The 21,109-nt window shown below is 41.3% G+C and overlaps 1 protein-coding gene across 1 annotated transcript in view; it reads left to right on the top strand.

Moving 5' to 3' along the window:
- Nucleotides 1-19,293, top strand: part of LOC149282272 (regulator of G protein signaling 12-like) — a 49,974-nt gene extending 30,681 nt beyond the window's left edge. The window contains exons 4-17 of the mRNA XM_089498452.1: nucleotides 7,012-7,181; nucleotides 7,380-7,472; nucleotides 7,695-7,838; nucleotides 8,123-8,302; nucleotides 8,878-9,034; nucleotides 9,595-9,684; nucleotides 12,666-12,850; nucleotides 13,785-13,858; nucleotides 14,264-14,390; nucleotides 16,487-16,583; nucleotides 16,876-16,943; nucleotides 17,270-17,423; nucleotides 18,268-18,867; nucleotides 19,262-19,293. Coding sequence (XP_089354578.1) covers nucleotides 7,012-7,181; nucleotides 7,380-7,472; nucleotides 7,695-7,838; nucleotides 8,123-8,302; nucleotides 8,878-9,034; nucleotides 9,595-9,684; nucleotides 12,666-12,850; nucleotides 13,785-13,858; nucleotides 14,264-14,390; nucleotides 16,487-16,583; nucleotides 16,876-16,943; nucleotides 17,270-17,423; nucleotides 18,268-18,867; nucleotides 19,262-19,293 — 2,171 coding nt within the window. The remainder of the gene's footprint in view (nucleotides 1-7,011; nucleotides 7,182-7,379; nucleotides 7,473-7,694; nucleotides 7,839-8,122; nucleotides 8,303-8,877; nucleotides 9,035-9,594; nucleotides 9,685-12,665; nucleotides 12,851-13,784; nucleotides 13,859-14,263; nucleotides 14,391-16,486; nucleotides 16,584-16,875; nucleotides 16,944-17,269; nucleotides 17,424-18,267; nucleotides 18,868-19,261) is intronic.
- The last annotated feature ends 1,816 nt before the right edge of the window (nucleotides 19,294-21,109 follow it).

The raw sequence follows: 21,109 nt of genomic DNA, 5'->3' as shown, positions 1-21,109 counted from the left end.
ACTCCGTTTTTGGAGATCTAAAATCACCTTTTGTAGTTCTGGTTGTTCCCATGCAGGTCGAGTCATGCGCCTGTCCTTCACGTCAACGAACATTTCAATGCCGACGTTAAATACCCATGACTAGAGACATACATGCTATGTAAATATACACTATTGTTATAATGCCTCAATATTTTAACTGCATCCTCACGACACAATCTCAACCTGTTTCACTGAAATTTTCAATTAATACAGTTTTTCCTCCCCAGTTAAGCCCTCGTGCCAGTAAATTAATTTGCTTTTTTTTTTATTGTTTCTGTGCAAAGGCAACAACTATAAAACATTCTTTTTATCACAGTGGGCACAAGAGAATTGCACTGATAATGGTATTTTCTATGCCCCCGAATCTCACGACAATAAAAAGTGCATCATAAAAGCTTTGAAGACCTCGGAGATCTCTTCTTCGGATTTAATTGCCCTTTATTATTTGGCCAACGTTTGCGGTTTGTGCCGGATCACTAATCCTAAATAGGAGACGCCAGAAATTTCAGAAAACTGAATCCAAGATGAATATTTATTATAAATATTTTTTTTAAATGATGCACTTAATTATTATTTATAAATTGAAATGTAGATATATTACAAAATATTATTTTTAAAACATTTAAATAATAAAAAGAATTCACCTTTATGTGCCGCTGAATCCTCATTCCGTGTTCACTTTTATTCTTTCTGCCCTAAACTACCGTTTGCCCTAATAAGGCATGGAAACCGCGCGGCCCCTTTGGAGCCCTCTGCTATTATTATTAGCCGCTTTTCGAAGCGGCATCAATAATTTAGGTCCCTTTATCTGAAGCAGACTAAAGGTCCTCTTTTATTAAATTATTTAGGAGGTATTCCATGCCGCCTTTCTGTCCGCCCTATCGGCTTTCTCTCCTTGAAGCTATGAAGCAGAGAATCGGTTTGTTCCAACGGGCAGCCTGGCCGGCGTTCTCAGAAAATTAAAAGAATTTGTCAAAATTTGGAACGTTTGCCGCAAAACCATGCCTCGTTACTTTAGGAGAGAATGTACCCCGAGGGGGGCAGCGAGGTAGCAGCTGAATTTGGTATGGATTCCAATGGCTGGTTTTCTTTGAGCGATTTGAAGTACTTGGTAAGGTGGAACCATACGGGATCCTACCAACTATATCCAGGTAAAAGGTTTGACACTTTGGGAAAACTTCTGTTGTTTTTTTCCTGTTTTTACGACTTCAAGGTACATCTTAGAACATCTCTAGATAAAAAAACAACACATACAAATATCTCCTATCTAACAATACTTACACAGCACGGAAGATATTTGTGAGGTTCTTCCAGATAGCTGTGGACACAAGTGTCTTCTCCGTGTTAACACCGCAGTGAATTGTTTCACGTAAGCCTGATAACTAAGCTTTGTCAATTACTTTGTAAATCTTTAAAAGCCTTACTGTCAACATTAAGTTCCGACAACTCAGATGTGTTTGCTTTACTTTAACTAATTCTCAGCACATTGTTCAGGGATGGATAAGAACTGTGGCTTCTCAAGGTTGGGACCTTGTGCTTTTCTCCTAAATGTATCTCAGGAGGACTGAAGAATCTTAGGTTTTTGTTGGGGGTTGGTTTCTTTTTGAACCCTTGCCTTGAGCTTCCGAAAGAATGCATTGGCTTGCATCAGGTTTAGGAGGCTTTCCAGGGTTACTGAGATATCTTCATCATGAGTTGGAAGGCAGTTGACTTGGGTCCATGGTGGTTCCACGCTGCAGATATAGAACTTAATACTTGAGTCCAAACTATACAGAAAGTCCCTTTTTTTTTTGGAATGCACCATGGGTGGATGCTGGAGTATGAAAAATAATAAATCGGTGTACTTTTGTATTGTGGATGGATTTTTTTTATCTTACGATTGTCCCATTTGTTAAGCTCAGTCTCACCTAAAAGCAGTGACCGTAGGTAATGAGACACTGCTTTATATCTACACTTTGCTTCCTCCTTGGCTTGATATCTGTGTAATCACGCCGCTGTTTGCTTTCCTGCCACTTGATAAAATAAACAAGCAGAAATGTCAGCGGCCAGTAGGTAGCCATGTTGAGATCGTAGATTGGGCCCTTGGTATGTTCTTATCAGAAGGAAGCCCAAGTTATAATGTCCAGGAAGCAACTTGACAACAGGTATCGCTGGGAATGATGGGATCCAGGGCTACGAATATCCCCGACGCTCTCCACCGAGTCTATTTTTAGACTTGCATAGTACATAGTACATATAGTACATTTTACAAAATTCAGACATTATTGGACCAGCATTTTTGTAGATGACCTTTTTATTTATATAGCGCCAACAATCTGCGCAGAGCTTATTACGAGTTGTATCTAGTTATCATTTTTGTGACAGTGTGGAAAATGCACAACATAGACTTCAGTTTACAAAATATTCGTAAGTCAAATATGTCGGTTTATTATACTTTAATTTTTTTTTTTTTAAATTAAGTGCATGTATCTTTTTTTGTCAAATACGTTGATAAAGGTTCCAGAATTGGGATGAAAGGAACAAATTGTGATGACATTAATTGCACGGTGAAAGGGACTGATGTTTGCGTCTTGCGTTTTTTGCGATGTCCTTTTGTGGTTGTGTATGTTGGGTAACCGCGTGGAGAGTCTTGAAGTTTTGGGGTAATTTGCGTGTATCACAATTGCCCTGCGCCAAACTTTGTCAGTTGAAAATACGAAAAGTTAAGCTTGGAACCGTTATTTATGTTGTAGGTTAGAAACGGTTTAGCACAAAAAAAGTGTTATTGACACAAATCTTTAATTACTATTTAAATATTTGTATTATCTTGTCATTTTATAAATTTTAACCTCTTATGTACGGTGTGTGTTAAATGCTGAGTGCTATCTAAGGTGTAAAAAAATAAAAAATAAAAAAAAATGTCAAAGGAAGCCAAGCCATAGTTCTGGAGTAGCCAGCAGATACATGGAATGTGATGGCGGTTGGGAGCCATTGGGTCCATCTTGTTTGCCCGTTTGTCTAGCTGCTGCAGGATCTGAGCTGGTTTTCTGGTGACGAGGATAGCTTTATGTTTATGCTCTAGATTCTCACGCGTATTACCCCTTTTCTATAACTTCTGCTGGATGGTAATTCCTTGTATACACCACTACAGAAGAAATACCTTCTTGCGTTGCATCTAAGCATCCGACTCTTAGTTTTAGAGCAGTGTGGCTCATTACCTCTTTTGGAATCCCAACTCCCATGGTTCTCAGTCAGCATAGGGCTTATAGGCTTTCTGGGCATGACGGGTAAGTCTACCTTAACTTGATCCGGCCTCTTTAAAGGTAATGGCACCGCGAGTACCTGAGGGCTTTGCAGCTTGTTGGAGTGGCTGTTTTGAGTTGGGTCATGGAAGATGCAGCTACTGTCACCAAATACAAACCTGACCTTTATCATCTGACTGTAAACACTTCACTCAATGACTACTCCGCAAAAGAGCTGCCCGTAGGCTTCCTGACGCTTCTGCTCCCTGCATGCAGTCCCCCTTCGCTTTCAGGACTGGCTGCCGTCCAGAATGTGCCGGGGATCAGGGTCAGATACATTATCTCGGCAGGGGACTCAGGAAATGTTTGTTTGCTACAAATACCTTTACGGCAGAAACCAGATCGCAAATATCTTAAAGGGACAGTTACAAAAAAATCTCACCCGAGCTGCAGCCACCCACCTTCTCCGCGGTCTGATGATTCTTGCCCCAGATGAGCTGCTTGAAGTGCCCCACTGGAATCGGTGAGAGCACGTTCTGTGCGTGGGCATCCGAATCCCCCCGGCCCGCAGCGCTCACACAGCCAGGTGGTTAGTATGTAATGCGCAAGGAGCCGTGTTCTGCGAAACGCATCTCCTGCATGACAGGGGCAGGCAGATGAATATGGGGAGTCTGCAGAATTCCCCCCATACATTAGCAATAGGGACACCATATACATTTAAAGGGACCTCTCTTTCGTCATATGCATTAAAGCGCACCGTCCCTTTAAAAAAACTCATATGGTCTATTAAGATATAGAAACACAATTCTATAGGTATTTTTGTGTTGATTTTTGATTGAGACCAAGTTAGTTGACAGGTTCCCTTTTAAAAGAAGGTTTTGTCCTGATTTCCCCCCAATAACTCCTCCTCATATAAAATACAGCCCGTAATGTAGAGAATTTTGTACGCAGACAGTTTGCATTCTTCTTTTTTTTGTCATTATATTGAAGAATACTCTTGGGCATTTTATTTATACATTAAATCTCTCTATGAATACACATTATTCCACATGTTTCTGGCTTTCGATATATGTAATGGAAAGCGACGGACCATGTCTGATCCCAGAACCTGCGCTTTGCCAATTGACAGCCTGTGTAAAAGACTTGGTCCTCCCCACTTTCGGTTGCAGTGTTAAATGTCTTGGCAGATTTTAAATAAACCCTAATGAAAATAACATGCCCCCCGCCCCGGGCCTGCGCAGGAGACTCATTGTTGCGTGTTCGCATAATGATAGGGTTTCACCCCGGTCTTCTTTCTCTAGTCACGGTGATTGCCCATTGACTGCCATCCTCGAGATTTCTGAAGGGGGGGCGGGCGCAATTATCCTGACAGTCTTCTGTTTTGCGGATCTGTGGGCCGCGTGAAGACTTGATTGCTTGTTGTCAGAGATGGCACATCCCCTGTATTAGATCACAAATGCTCGCTAAATACGAGGCGTAGATACTGTACTTCCCGAGGAGCCGGCCGCCTTTGTACTTGTGAAATGATTTCGTATGGGGCATTGATTCCGCAGAATCCTGGCTTCATCTTTTGTACTCGTGCATGCGCTTTCAGTAATGAATAATAGGTTCATTTTAACCCGACCATGCGCAGGGGCTTGAATGGCTTTGCTGATTTTGAAAAGTTTGCTCCAAAGCGGGGAGGGAAAGTTATTTCGCTAAAAACCCACATAAGTGTTCTAGGCCATCTCCGAGCAGCTTGTAGAAACATTAAAGGGGCAGTTTAACACTTTTTTTTTTTTTTTAACTGAAGAACACATATTAAGGTATTCTAAATGAAAATATAACTATAGGACTTAGAAGCTGCAGTCCTGCTGCTGCAGCTGCCCTCCTCCCCATGGTCCGGCATGTCCCGCCAACAGCACTAGGATTTTTGTTTCCAATGCATTTAATTACAAAAAAAAGTGTTAAATTCCAAAAGTTGGAACAGCACCTTTACCTGAATAGCCAGCCATGATGGGGGAAGCATTAGAAGAACAGGAAATGAGTTACGGTACATTTATATAGCGTCAGCAGATTCCATAGCGCTGTTACAACCGGGGACAATGGAGATATTTAGCACATACTATTTCAAATACAGTAGCTGCTCGATTATAAGACGACCCCCCCCCCCAATTTTAATAATTTAGGGGGGGGGGAGAAAAAAAACGAAAAAGACGACCCTAAAGGAAAAAAGTTTTTACTAGTAAATATTAATTCACATGTAAACTATTCTTCATATTTTATAAAAGTTATGATTGAGAAAAATGTGTTTTTTAAAACTTCCTTTAATTTGCCAACCTTCTCCCAGTTATGCACATCTGCCCCCCCTATAGGCCACTCACCCCCCAGATATGCCTTATACCCCTCTATATGCCACTCTGCGCCCCCCCCCCCCCAGATTTCCCCCCATGCTCCTGGTGTCTAGTGGGGGCAGCACGTGAACGTCTGCGCTGTGCGAATAGACAACCTCACGCAGCGATCATATTTATTAGAGTGCATGCGATGGCCGGAGTGTCCCTTTACAGGTTGCGTAATAGCGTGTCTGTGCGCGCGTTCATTGTTTTATTGGTTGCCGGCGAGGTTGCCGTGCCCCGGAGCGATGAAGTCAGGCTTCGGTGCTGGCGTTGCGTGTGTTTTCATAGCCTTTTGGAGGTGACGGTGTTGGTGGCGTTTACGTCATTACTTGACTCTTCAGGAATCCTCCGGGCCGATGTTTTGCGTCTTTGCTGGTTTTGTCATTGTTGTTATGATCTTTTAACGAATCTTTTTGAGTCACTGATGCTTCGCCGTGTAAATATATGCAGTGTAAACATGGCTAATATCCCCAATGTGGACGTCTACTGATCATAACGCGGATAATTGTCGTAAGATCTTGGTCCCTGACCTTTTCGGAAATTACCCGCTACCTATGTGTTTGAAAGGTTATTATCATACACTGCCTTCTTCTTATTTCTTTGGGCCGTATATGTTCCAGTATTTTATACGTTTAAGACTAGGTTTATTGTGTTAAAGAATGCGGTTTTATTTTGTTTATTTTTTTTTGCGCTGTGATTTTTTTTTAAATTTATTTTTAGGTTTTCACTTTTGTTTTCTAATCCTTATATTACTACTTCTGTATTCCGTTGTCAATTTGGTGGAATAACTATCAGCGGGTACCGAGTCGGACTTTCCCATCTTGTAAAGGAGAGCCTCGGGCTAATGCAGAGAGCATCCCCTGGTACTCTGTATCTGTGTAGTGTCTGAAATGAGTTGAAGGGACAGTTTAATGTCCCAAACGCCCGGGCTGTAGACGAAGGCTTATTAAAGTCCTCTGTGAGTAACCCTAACCCTTTAACCCCTTAAGGACAATGGGCGGTCCCTAAACCCATTGAAAACCAATGCATTTTGAGCCCGTACATGTACGGGCTTTGTCATTAAGGGGTTAATATGCCTTCTTCCACCCCATGAAAAAGACAAAATAAAAGCACCTACTTGACGCGGTCCGGCTATTCTTGCCGCTGATTGGCTGCTTGAAATCACTAGGAGTACTTTTTACGCACGCGTACTCGAGTCTGAGCAGACCCCTGTCCGCTAAGCCCCCCCACCAGCCAGCGCTGTAATAAATCCCATGCCGGGACGGATGATCGGACGGATATATCTCCCGGGAAGCAGCGAGTGCAGAATCCCCCCCCCCCCCCCCGTACGTTTACACGGTGTATGCGAAATAAATGGTGTTCTTTATTCTAATTCTTCTCTCTTTTCCCCCCAGAGCTGAATAGCACCGAACTAAAGGGATGCATCAGCGAGAACAGTTTAAGCAGCAATGCCAGCCTTCCGAGCGTGCAAAGCTGCCGCAGGCTGGGCGAGCGCCGGGTAGCCAGCTGGGCTGTGTCTTTTGAGCGGCTTCTGCAGGATCCAGCCGGTGTCCGGTACTTTACCGTAAGTTTCCTCTACGTATTCCAGCCGTTGACTGCAAAACGCCGTTCTGTCTGCCCGTCGGTTTTAAGCAGCTACAGATTTTTGGGGCACTAAAAGTCACGTTTTGGGGAAAAAACAGTGAAAATCGATGTAGTATACGGTGTTCTAACAGTCATGTTCTACTTCTGTACGCATATAATATCTATCGCTTCCTTCTAGGAGTTTCTAAAGAAAGAATTTAGTGAAGAAAATATTCTTTTCTGGCAATCCTGTGAATACTTCAGCCGTGTTCCAGCGCATGACAAAAATGAGGTAACTTTTAAAATATTTTGTGTAGTTGTTACATTTTGTTTTATCATGAAACCGACAAACGCTACAATGTGTAACGCAATCTTTAACAAGAAGACTTACAGAACGGACTGTCCGGCATCTCGATACCTTGCGGTTGCTAGGGGTCAAATTGTTCTGTTCTAGAACAGTTTTGCAAACATGGTTTGGTGTTTAATTATTTACTTTCTTTTTTTTTTAATTCAGATTTCTTACAGAGCCAGAGAGATATTTAATAAGTTTCTGAGCAGCAAGGCGACCACCCCAGTAAACATTGATAGCCAGGCCCAGCTGGCCGATGACATCCTCAACGCTCCGCACCCTGATATGTTTAAAGAGCAGCAGCTCCAGGTATGTGTGTGATTTGAGGGCAATTCTCTACTTTCTGAGTATACAAACCAGACATTTTTTTTTTTATTCTTATCCTTTTTTTTTTGTTACCAAAGCTGAAAATGTTGTCATGGAGTAGCCGGTCCATTCACAAAAACACTTTGTATTCTGGCTACTGATATCCTGAATTAGATTCTCTTTGATGAGCATTCCCGGGAAGGTCTCCTTCGTGATGTTCCGGCGCGTTATTTGCCGCTACATAGATATCAGTAGCATTATTATGAACGATCTGTTTGAAATTCCAGATTTTCAATCTGATGAAGTTTGATAGCTACACCCGGTTCCTGAAGTCCCATCTGTATCAGGCGTGTATGCTGGCCGAGGTTGAGGGACGCTCCTTGCCTGATCCTCAGGAGATTCCCAGCAGCCCTGCCTCAAAGCACAGCATCAGCTCGGAACGGTCCAACATCTCCACGCCGAAAAAGGTATCCGGCCGCATCCGTTCCTCAAATCCTTCCTCAAAACTCATCATCCCACACTTGGTTACCACTCATTAGGCGCACCCCACCGTTGTAGCTAGAAGCATGTTCTTGTGGCTGCATGTGTGCGCATGTACACCTTCTGGTAATATACTGCTTTGGTCATTGAGTAACATGGCCCGAGATTGTAAGAAGTGGCAACGTGCCTTTCATAGTTCTTTGCACGAATCCTTTTGGACCAAGGAAGTCCTGTCAGAACGATGGGTCGGGCAGTAAGCGGATTAGAACGTTTTGGATGTTGTACGCCGGAATAATGTTTAAATGTTCAGCATACACGGTTCTAAGGCAGGGATGCATTGCACGGGCTGTAAACATGGAAGACTTTTGTGAATGGTGCGCTGCGATCGCTCCAATCCAATTTTGGCAGCTCCGTGTTAAAAAACATTCTCCTTATCAGCCGCTGGTGCATTTCACGACACACGCACGCAAGCAAAACAAGATAAAACATCCCACGTCAATAGATTAGGCATTGTTACGAATCTGCTTTGCTCTACTCCCTTTTTCCTGTGTGCAAGCAGCAGCTAAGTAAGAAAAACAAGTCCGGAAGATCCCTCAACGAAGAATCCGGGGGAGAGGAAGATGCGGATAGGAAGAAGAAAGGGACGTTTTTCTCCTGGTCTAGAAGTAAAAGCATGGGAAAATCACAGAAGAAAAGGGAAAACGGGGATTTTTCCAATGGTAAGTGTTATTAAATATATGATAAAAAAAATAAAGTACTACAAAACTAAAGAATCTAAAAGTCAGTGGGCACAGGGGTAAGGGGTAAGATCGTGTTTGGTGTACGGTGTATTTGTTGGAGAGGACGAGTGGATGGATGTCTACCGTGTTTGGGTGGGAAAATGACAGAGACGTATTGTGACGAGATGGTGAAGAGTGAGTGTTCGTTGCGTAATGGGGAGTGTGAGAAAGTGGGTTTGGGAAGCGATAACGAACATGGTTGTGAATTTGACGGCAGGTAAAAAGTGTTGAGCACATCAAACCAAACCTTAATCGGTCCTTGGTCTCGTCTCATAGCGTGTTATTAATGGGGGGGATTTTAGGCTCACCCCCACGTTTGAGTACAGAATATAGTTTGTTCTCCACCTTCATGTCTCTTCCCTCCCCTGTATCTAAATTCACTTTATCGTGACTTATTGGGTTTTCCGTACATCGCTAAACATTATTCGGTGTCTACGATGCAGACGCCATTGTTTTTAGCCTCTCGAGCTGACGGCGGCCATTACCCATTTCTCCTACAGATAGCGCCGTTATGAATGGAGGGTCTGGACGGAGGCGCGAATCTCTGGGCTCCGTGTCCTCTTCGGCAAGCCTTGAACTGATTAACGGCGGCATTAATGACAACGTACTCGAGGTAAGGATTAAAACGAGGGCTCGTCCGCCCAAGCCTTGTAATTCATGGACTACAAATTCTAGTAACTGTCGCATCTTAATGAAACGTCTCTCTGCATTGATCTTTCTGCGAAGAGACGTCTCACAAACAAGTCCCTCTGCTGTCTGATGCCAGAGTTTGATTATCTGTAACATCTTTATGCCTTTTTCGTAGCCGAGGTTGTTAAAAAGTAATTTGTAGTTGAAGAGATTGAGAATGTACTGCATTCGTATTCCTGCGTATTAAGAGTCCATGGGACCTCATTCACCGTACTTTTTAATTAATTTTTTTACAGTCAGTTGGGGGCATGGCGACCCCATCCACCTCGTATTGATTTACATTTTATGCTCATGAGTGAAAGCTGTGACCGTTCTTATAAATGTGGCATAATTTTTATGTCTCCGGTGTTAGGGATATTAATGAGACAAAATAGGCAAAAGCCAATATTTTATCACATACGCAAAATAACGACGCTATCAAATATTGTAGTACTACATCCACAATATTAATTTAAGGAGATACCCTATATTTTATCTCCGATCCTAAATTCTTTCAGATCGCCGAAAATTATAATTCAAATTAGATAGATATCACAAAAATAATCAATCAAAAATATTATTTATTGTGAATACAATTTATCAAATCTATATATGGGTCACACAGTGCATGATATAAAACACAAAATTCTTAAAACATGTCAAAATGAATCAATTCAAATACAGTATATTATCGATAGTTATCAATATAAGTTACTACTTTATAAGTAACACACAATTAATTTCCATCCCACTCAGCAACCAAAAATTGATAATAATCAGGGCAGTAATAAAGATATCACTATCTCTCAAATATTAGTTCAACTAATATAACAAATTAAAAATAATATAATTGTGTCTAAGAGTATTAGTGAAGTTCCTAATAGATGCAAATAATGTCAAACTTCATCTATAGGTAAAAATACCTTTTCATTATTGTTATTATCACGGGTTATAAGCTGCAGTCTCACAAGCCGTCATATACAATAATGCAATATAGTACTTCCCAGAAACAGGGAATTCTATATGAAGAAGACAAAATTCATCTCTATTCAGAATAATAAAACAATTATAATTACCACCACTTGTTGCTGTTATCCCACCGGTCCTTGTAGAAATTAATCCAGGTTCAGTGGCAAGAAATTAAGTGGAAAAAATATAACTGTCTACCAGTTATATAGGTTATAACTCAAAGTAACTCCAAGAGTGAAATATGGTGCCAGAATCTTAAGATTCCAAGTCTCTGGGGAAAATTTGGTGAATAAATCCGTCAGGGTCTGTCCGTTCCAGGGTGCGATCTCTTTTTTTTTTTTTAAAGGTCCCCCCCTTTTTTTTATTAAAGACATAAGCTTTTAAAGACAGGGCTTATTATCATAGCCTCCACCTTTTGATTGGAATTCTCCAATCATAACGGTGGGTTTTACCCACCAAAATTAGGATTTCTACTCATATTTACACTGTTGTAATTTCTTAATTTACCTGTGAGAGACGCTCTGGTCTAAGAATTAACTTAAAACCATTAAATATGTGTTTGGAATTTATCCTTGGTTACCCTAATCGCCAGGTGTTACCTCCTAGATAGTAACTCAGGCCTTGGTAGTCTTACCATGTATCCCCCATTCCAAGTTACATTTCTAAAGATATGCAGTGTCTACTCCTTAACTTTCTCATGGAAGATAACATTAATTGTATCATACATACTGAAACATCTCTATACATGAATACTTCTTTGTTCTCAATTATAGAGAGAACAAGGACAAAAAAAAAAAAAAATCATCACTACATGATTAAGTAAAATAAAATGGCTCTGACTCCATTTTGTGTTCATGTAAAGTACAGAATATATGGAATACATGTTTTCTATCATAAAATATCTGACACCGGAGAGAGGATTAATGTAGGGCGGCCATATCCATAATCCGCCAACGCAAAGAACTCTGGGAGGTAGTGACAATGGCTCGTTACGCGGTAATTCTGCATATAATAGGCCATATCCGTGTTTGGGGGGGGGGGTATTTTAGACATACAAAGACCACCATCCTGCTCTGCGCCATTTGGAATAAACAATAAGATGCATAGATAACATTTTAGTTAACAATCTGCTTGTTCTGCCATAGACGTTACTAGAAGGGGGGTCGTGAATGTGGTTCGGTTACACTGTGATTGAGGTTTATAGTGTGTGTGTTCGTGTATATAATCTACTAGCAGACCTAAACTAGCATTCAAAAGTTTGGGGTCACTTAATGTCCTTGTTTTTTTTGTCCATTTAAAATAACGTCAGGTGGCTGAGAAATCCAGCGCAGACGGTGTTAATGTTGTAAATGACTATTGTAGCTGGAAATGGCTAATTTTTATTGGAATATCTTCATAGGGGTACTGAGGTCCTTTATCACTCTCATCACTCCTGTGTTCCAATGGCCCTTTACCACTCCTGTGTTCCAATGGCCCTTTATCACTCCCATCACTCCTTTGTTCCAATGGCCCTTTATCGCTCCCATCACTCCTGTGTTCCAATGGCCCTTTATCGCTCCCATCACTCCTGTGTTCCAATGTTGTGTTCACAAATCCAAGTTTAAGTTTAAAAGGCTGATAGGATAGAGAACCCTTTCACGATTATGCTACAGCTAGAAATGTCCTTACTTTCCATGAAAACAGCAAATCACCCCCCGAAGAGTATGTTTACACAGTAGTGCACATAGTGTGGTTTATGATCGGTGGAGCGTCCAGCTCTTGTGTTATCTGCTGCCGCTTGGGAATAATTCACAACAGCCGGAGAATGGCAGAGGGTAACCAACTTGCTTTATAAATGCCCTGGTGAGCGCATGGTTAAACCAGCGAGATCAGTCATGGGACATACTATTTAGGGTGCCTTCTTTATCTCCTCCGCAGTTCGAGTCGTCGCGAGTGTCTTCCTCTGCTCCAGACAAAGAGAAGTCTTCCAAGCACTGTTACATCAGTCTGCCCGACGGATCCTCCTGTGCCGTGGTGGTTAAATCTGGCTTCTCAATTAAGGAGATCCTGGCCGGGCTTTGTGAGAAACATGGGTTCAACATTGCAGCGGTGGATCTTTTCTTAGTCGGTGGAAGTAAGGTAATGCATCGCTGCAGCACTTCACTTACACCTGCTTCAATATATATATAATATATAAAATGAATCAACACTCTAGATACCCCCGGGCAACCATAACACGTAAAATCACCGGTCCTGCGATAGGTTTTATTGCCGAAAGATGTAACAATTTTTTAGCATAATAAAATGGAAGCTATATTGAGGAAAAATTCTAATTGGTAAACAGAGTAAAGAGATTTCTAGATGACATAGAGATGTTTTTCTTTATATTTCTTTACATAGTGTTTATATCTAACGCATCTGACTGTAACTTGACCAGCACAATGTACAGATCAAGTGATATTCTCTATTGTGTTTTGGTAGTATGAGTAGCCGGGGATGATAAATTAATTATATAATGCATTAAAATCTGTGGCCGCCTTAAAACGAACAGGTGTCGGCCCAAACCCTCTGGCTACCGGTAGGGCACAATACGAGCCACCTCAGCCACAGACTTCTTTGTGTCTAGTAAAGTTAAGGGGGGGGGTAATTGCATTAATTGCAGGAAAGACTACATGATCTCAGTATGTATCGCCTGGGGGGGGGGAGAAGGAAGAGATCTTGTTGTCCTACCTGTAATGTAAGGAAGTTTTACTTTACGAAGATAGTGGTAGATAAGTGGAACTGCCTCCCGGCTAAAGGTAGAGGTTAATACATTGTGGGAATTTACACATACATGCATAAAAATGTATGTTCTACTCCTTGGGTAGTTGAGGGTTAAGCAGCCCCTCCGCTACCCGTAAGATTTGAAGTTGCCCGGTATATTAACCGTTTGCCGACGGCCATGGCTGTAAATGGGATCGTGCCCTGCGTGTAGTAGTAGCAGGCGGGTCCGTGAGCTCTGTGTTTTTATACTTTGCTGCGGCGTGTAACTTATGGTGCGTTTCTGTTTGTTTTGTCTCCGTGGGTAATGCAGCCTCTCGTACTCGGCCAAGACAGCAGCATTTTAGAGTCCCGGGATCTAAGAATAGAAAAGCGTACTTTATTTCGGTGAGTAAAACAAAATGAATCTAACAAATGTGATGTAGATGTGAGTTGGGCGCGCGGAAGCTTTTTCCATCGCAGGCCCTCCTGGCAGAGAGACGCTTCCTTCCTGTCTGTATAATAAATACATTTCACTGTAAAATCCTTCTTCTCCGTCTCCAGCCGTCCCGCGGGGCTGCGTTCTAACCAAACGATTACTTTGCGTTATCCGGATTCTGTTTTGGAGTCTGCATTACATACATTTTGGTAAATTAGATACAAATGAAACCGGTTACAAAATCCGAAACGCTATTTATTGGATCCGAAATCGCTGGGTGGCTCGTGTTGCGTAAAATGTAATGAGTAAAATGTATACTTTATCCCTCTTGTGTGTATATATGTTTTAATGCATATATTTCATTTTTTGCCTAGGTTGGATCTTGTACCAATTAACAGGTCTGTGGGGTTGAAGGCCAAGCCGACTAAACCGGTGACGGAGGTTCTGCGGCCGGTCGTGTCAAAGTATGGGCTGAACCTTAACAACCTGGTAGCAAGACTTGTAAGTGTCTTTTCTTCTACTTTTCAACTACTTTAAAGATATGCAGACTGGTTAAACGGGGCATCCTATGGGAAAAAATATGTCTGAGAATTAAATACAGTGCTGTGTACAGTATATACTGTGTACAGCACCAAGGAAAACTTAGCTTTATGACATTTCTTTGCAGTAAAGTCCCTTTATCTGCAGTCCTGGCTGCAGTTTGTCAGTCGTGATATTTTGGGTGACTTTCCCGGCTCAAACACGGACCTGACGCTGTACGGCAATGCTAATGAAGTCCTGCTTTTCTAATTTACAGTAAGAGTGGTGAGACTATGGAACTCTCTTCCAGAGGAAGTGGTAATGGTAAACTCAATAAAAGAGCTCAAAAGGAGCCTGGACGTGTTTCTTGAAAGCAATAATATTACAAGTTATGGATATTAGATTAATAGGGACAGAACGTTGATCCAGGGATTTATTCCGATTGCCATATTTGGAGTCGGGAAGGAATTTTCCCCCTGGTATGGGGCAATTGGCATCTGCTTCATAAGGGTTTTTTGCCTTCCTCTGGATCAACACAGTAGGGACACAATATGTATATAGGTTGAACTTGATGGACTTTGGTCTTTTTTCAACCTTGACTGTTACTAATACTCTGAAGTCTTCTCCTTTCGTTAATAATGTTGTCAGGCTGGGGATTAAGACTGTGCCATTCTGTTTACCAAAAGGCGATAATGGAGTGACCTTTGTGGCAGTTACTTAGTTTTTGATGCCAATGATAGAAAAATGCAATGAGCGTTCCTCTTTATGTTCAGAACTGTGCATTTTTTTTTTACGTTTTTGGAGAAAGTTCTATTATCTTCATCATAATGAAGAACGTGGCGCTGCATTAATTCACTTTTGGCTTTGCAAACTCTAGAACAAGCTCTGCTTTGGTTCTGGGCTAAACAATAATAATTTCACAGACAAAAGAAGGCTTTTTTCTGCTGCTGTTTTACATCGTTCCTAGTTTCATTGAGAAATGATTTGAATATTGGTTCTAATCATCTTGCACTGCTTAATAAATATATCGAGATATTAGGCATGGCCAGGGTTCTGGTACTGTGTACCCCAGGGGGGGGGGCAAGCCCAAACTTTAAGGCCCAATAATGCAGTTTCCCAAAACATTTGGCTACCTATAGCAAAGGCAACAATGCTCAATGCACATATAGGTGCCCCTATAGAAACGGGCTAATTAAAAAGAAAGAGTAAAAGCTGCCTAAAGCCCTTGGTGCCCGACCAACCCTGATGGTTATATATATATATATATATATAATATAATATTGGACCTGCTAGCAAAACACACAGAATAGGTTTCTGGCAGAGGCCCAAAATCAGAGCAGTCCAGGGGGGCAATTGCCCTCCTGCCCCAACTTGCCAGCCTCCCCCTGGACATGGCACCTTCTGGAGTTATCCGTTTATTTTTAAGTCCCTCGTTTATTTAGTAAAAAAAAATCTTGGTAAACTGACCTCGGCCAACTGAAGAAAAAAAAAAAGGAAGGGACCCTCTTTATTATTTCCTGCGCGATGTTCTAAGTTTATTCTCCAGCCCTTCCTCGATCGCTAAACAAGTTTCCACACACATCCTCACGTGAACAGATGCACATTTATCATTCAGACGTGACCCACTTGTGCACTTTTCGCACCGGTGGGAGAATGCCGTTGTAGACCGCTTTTAGAGAGTATCTGTTTTGAAAAGCAACGTTCCGTCGAATTTTCCGCTATCAGACTTCGCCCTGGAATTGTCTTTAATAAATACGGCACATACCATTATTCTTAACGGAACGCTTTCTCCCAAATGCATCTATTATCAGTGAAATAACGATAGGTAACGTGAAACGATTTTTTTTTTAATGAAATTATTCATTTCAGGGTGATGGGGGTATTAGAGAGCGTAAATGCATTAGTGAAGTGCTGACCGTACCTGAAACGAATGTACGATTCAGAAGCTACAGAGCTCTGAGAATAGATCTAATTATACTGCACAGTTTATACCGTATATTTATTTAATGTTATTTGGTTTTCCAAAGATCTTGTCCTTTAAAATCTAAAATGTTGTGTTTTTTTTTCTGATGCCTCAGAGTGGAGAGCAGGAGCCTTTGGATTTGGGGGTTCCCATTTCCAATCTGGACGGACAACGGGTTGTATTAGAAGAAAAAGATAATCTTAAAGGAAAAGGTGAGAAAAACAAATCCTCCGCGCGATCCGGTGTTACCTTTCATCTACGGCATTAAAATGCGGTCAGTATGGTTTTGCAGAACGAAAGCATCTTCCTAGATGTGATGGCTTCCCTCGGTTTTGCCATTTAGGGGACTGGGTGATGTCGTTGGTTAGTTAAAAAGCCGAACGCCTAATGTTCTTATGATCCAATCCCTTTGACTTCAAGAGCCATTTATTTATATATTTAAGAATGTGAAAAAACATATACAATTGCAATTAATGTAAATTTTTCACTATTGTCTGATTGCAGATAAACAGAAGGCGTCGGGTTCAAAATCAACCCCCGCGGTGATCTACAACTCCAGAAATAATGGGGTAGTTAGGATTCCTCATACGGTATTCTTTTGTCTTGAGTTTCTAAGATCTTTTTGCATCTGGAGTGTTGCTTGCGGTGCCGCCAAACTTCACTCCTTGAGGGTTGCGAGCACACCAGGTGTTGGCCCTTGGCATGGTGCGTAGATTAACAATGTTAGATCTCTGATTATCCATGTAAATTGTTTAATGGCATGCTAATTAGAGATGTCCTACATCCTCAGCAGGATTACTACCCCGAGGGTCTAGCACCTGTATTGCGTAATCTGGGTGAACGTTAGTAGGAAGTGCACTTCTCTGACGGCTGAAGCCCCGCTTCCTTCTTATTCTAGGGAGAAGACAGACCTTTGGTAAAATCTTCCTCCATTAGACTGAAGGGAGAAAACGGAAAAGTAACGAGGGATCCTCGACTATCAAAGAAAGATGAAGCGCTTATACGGACGGGAAGGAAGAAGCAGCAGAAAATTAATTTGGATGAAGCTGAAGGTGAGCACGGAACCTTTTCACGCTTTTAGTATTCCAAAGCTGTGACGATGATATTGAAGCGTGACAATAATAAATCCGACTTTAGTTCCGCACCTAAATTCTTCCTACAGCTGCTCCGGTCCCGCCGACTCTGTGTGTATATACATGCCGTATAATTTACTCAGCTGTCTTCCAGTCCAAACTGTCCATTTCCTGGTGGCTGCCTTGTGTGAGGTTTATAACCCCAAACGCATTCTAGAATCCCATCCACCTGGATTATATTACCGAGAGTTTATGAAACTCATTGGTGGTTTGAGCTTGTATTACCCAGACCACTGTAGTTTGACATCTTGCTATTGATTTATTATTATTTAGTCGTTCTGTTCTTTCTCATGATTGCTCATATCATCCAACTGTAGGCCAGTCCATGTAGTATTGTATTGTATTTAAGTTGGGTGTAAATGGGACGGTCCCAAGGGAGATCTTTTGTCTTCCGAACAGCGGCTACTCCCCCGTTCCCTTAACCCCAGATCTACTTTGGTCCAGGCCAGTATATGCCGCAGGGCACATGGCTCATCATAATACCCCAGCGAAAAGCCCTTCCATTGAAGCTGTTTCTGTGTATGCATAAAAGATGTCTCCTTAGACCCTGAGAATTCTTAAGTGAGCCAGCATTGGAGCCGGCTGTGAGTATATAGGCCGTGTGTAATAGCAAGCAGGAGACGTGTTTGACCAAAGACATCTCCTACAGGCCAAGGACAAAAATTCAATGGGGATGATATGGTTAACATGCATATGATTGGTGGAGTGTCCCTTTTAGAGCGGATAAACCTCAATCTGACATTGTAATAATTTTTTTTCCCAGCTTTTTTTGAGCTGATATCAAAAGCTCAAAGTAACAGAGCAGAAGATCAACGAGGTCTTCTACGGAAAGAAGATCTAGTTCTTCCGGACTTCCTGCGCTTGAGCCCGGCTGATCAGGTCTCTTCCACTCCAACAGCTGTAAACGGCAACAGAAGAGCCGAGCAGAACGACGGATTTGATAAAATGACTCCTTCCTCACGAGCGTTACAGGCCGGAAAACAAGAGTCCTCAAAGAATGGTGGTGATAAACCAGTCAGACCCAATTCACTGGATAAGAGAGACAAATCAGACTTTCTGCCGCCTGGTTCTAGGAAACCTTACGTTCCTTTCGATGCTCCGCTGTCTCCAATTCTGCATTTACAAGAGCGGAATACCCCCGCCCGGGAGAGACAGTCAAGAGATTCTGAAAACATTCAAACTATAGAGGACGATAACGTAGCAGACCTCACTTTAGTAGCCGAAGGAGACATTAGCAGTCCTAACAGCACTTTACTGCCGTATCCACCAACTCCGCCATCTGACCTGAGTAAACTCTCGCAGGCCAACTTTTCTCCCCCACCTCCAGTCACTGGTCAAGATTATTCTGGATATCAGAGATCAGGTATTTCTAGATTTTAATGTCTCCTTGTGTAGTTCCTCCCTTTAGTGTGTTTGTGTTTTTTATCATTATTTCATTTTTCTTCTTTTAAGCAGACTTTTGCACTTTTTAAATATCGCAGCATTGCACATTTTTATTTTTCAAGATTTTATTTTTGGATTTAGTTGTATATTTGAATTATGTTCGGAACATTATTTTACTGGGTTTTTTTTATTTGTTTTTGCGGGGGATGGGGGGTTAAAAATCCACTGACGTTTACAGCTTAAGTTTAGGATTGCCGAAAATGGCCAGATTTAAAGAAATAATATATAGTTTTGTTTTTTTTCGGGCTTATCCTTTTTAATTTTCAAAAAGACACGGCCAACATTGTAATGGTTTTTTTTTTTTTTTTGTGTAGCTGTACGTTTTATCAACCTCTGTGACTCCTAATTGGATTTTTTTCCCATTAGCATGGATGCATTACTGAAAATCGATTTATTTTAAATATTTTCTTCCATTCTCGGTTTAGTGCAGCTATATTAACCCTTTAAAAGTGGTGCCAATTATTGTTAGTCCATGAAATGACCACCGGCATGCGTTTCTTTTCTGCCAGTGAAAGCGATGACATAGACAAGGTGCAATAAATCCCTTTATCCTGTGATTTATAGTTTTTGTTTTCGTTCTATTTTACGATGGAAAATGGTATTTACCCGTGTATATAAATGTAAATATCGTCTTTGATTACCATATATTGCCACTATTGTTTTCAGATGCTTTTTAGTTAGAACAATTTTTGTAATTTCTCATTTTTCCTGCATTGCAACTTTAGATCGCCATTCTCGCGTCTCTTTTGTGTTTTTAACAGTAATGTAACCATCTAGAATTCCCATTTGGACATATTTTATTTTTAAATGCATTCATTTAAATTTTGAAACAAATTTTGGTAGACAAAGGAAAAAAGTGCCTTTTTTTTTTTAAGCATGTTGTGTGTTTGAAATGTGTTTTAATACAGTGATCTATATTGTGTTTCTAATAAACCAACCATTTCTAACGACCCTTAAAGGAATTCTACATGCAGTATCCCTGAAACCTCTCATCCTTGCAGCCATTGATTTAACTCTTACAATCCCTAATGTTCAATGACATGAAAGGGTTAGTATTTGGCAGCTTTTTCCTGTGTAAATAACACAAAAATGTGTTCATCAGTATTAGAACATTTTATAAAGGTGGTGTGTGTATACACACACACACACACTTAACCTTTTGATTACCTGAAAGGACCAATCTGTTATACGGATTAAACGATGAATGGGCAGGTCTGTTGTATCTGTGACAATCATTTTGTATTGTAGAATTCCTGGAAAGCATTTTGCACTTGAGAGCTTGATGTGATCAAATGACTGCATGTAAAGCTGATGCTGTTTGATCTATACACTCTGCTAATCTCCCTCCGCTTTGTAGAAATCACGTGTGCATACAGTATGTTGTCTTTCAAATTGTAATAAACACTGTCAGTGGACTTGGTTTCATTCTCCATTTCTCTCTATTTGAAAACAATTAATTATTTTCTTACAATGTCCATAATCGGTCTGTTTCATACCACGAGTGAGTAGGTATAACACAGATTTATAGAACCAATCACGTTGCTGTATTGTCAAATCTAATCAGTGTGCCACAATTCTGCATGCATGGAGTCTAATTCATATCGTCGCACGGGTTTGGCAGCAAAAAATTGAGACGCAAAAGCTCAATAATGATGATGTCATTCAACGACACCAATGGAACTGGTAGGTTTGGGCCATGGATATGCCCTCCTGGTACACATTTATCCTTCCGTGGGTGTCCAAGAATTGGATGCACGTGGAAATTTAAACAGGGACTCCCACCGTCGCTTTTTGTTGTTGTCCTGTGGTTGTAAGGAGTGCGTATATAAAATGCCTCAATGAACTGGGAACTTTTATCATTTAGTTGTGTGATTCACACGAATATACACGTACCCATCACTATTTGAGAAGCCTTTCGTAGATTGTAACGTTACTCCGGCTGTGCCACGCGACGCAGCGTACCACTCAATCACGTAAATATTTTTGCCGCAGGCGGCACCGAGCCACATATTTGTTGCAAAAATAGCAAATTGCTTTTATTTGTGATAATACGCCGGCTTTGTGTCCGGCTTGGTCCAGGTCTAACTCCAGCTAGGAAAGGCGACACCGAAGGCAATCCTACGCAGCACACATTGCAAGGACCTCTGACGATACACGTGCCA

Source organism: Sceloporus occidentalis, unplaced genomic scaffold (assembly GCF_023333645.1).
Source record: "Sceloporus occidentalis isolate IW3139 unplaced genomic scaffold, rSceOcc1.0.p SCAF_120, whole genome shotgun sequence".
Taxonomy (NCBI): domain Eukaryota; kingdom Metazoa; phylum Chordata; class Lepidosauria; order Squamata; family Phrynosomatidae; genus Sceloporus; species Sceloporus occidentalis.
Note: the sequence above shows the minus strand (reverse complement) of the source record. Positions and strands in the feature narration are given on the sequence as shown.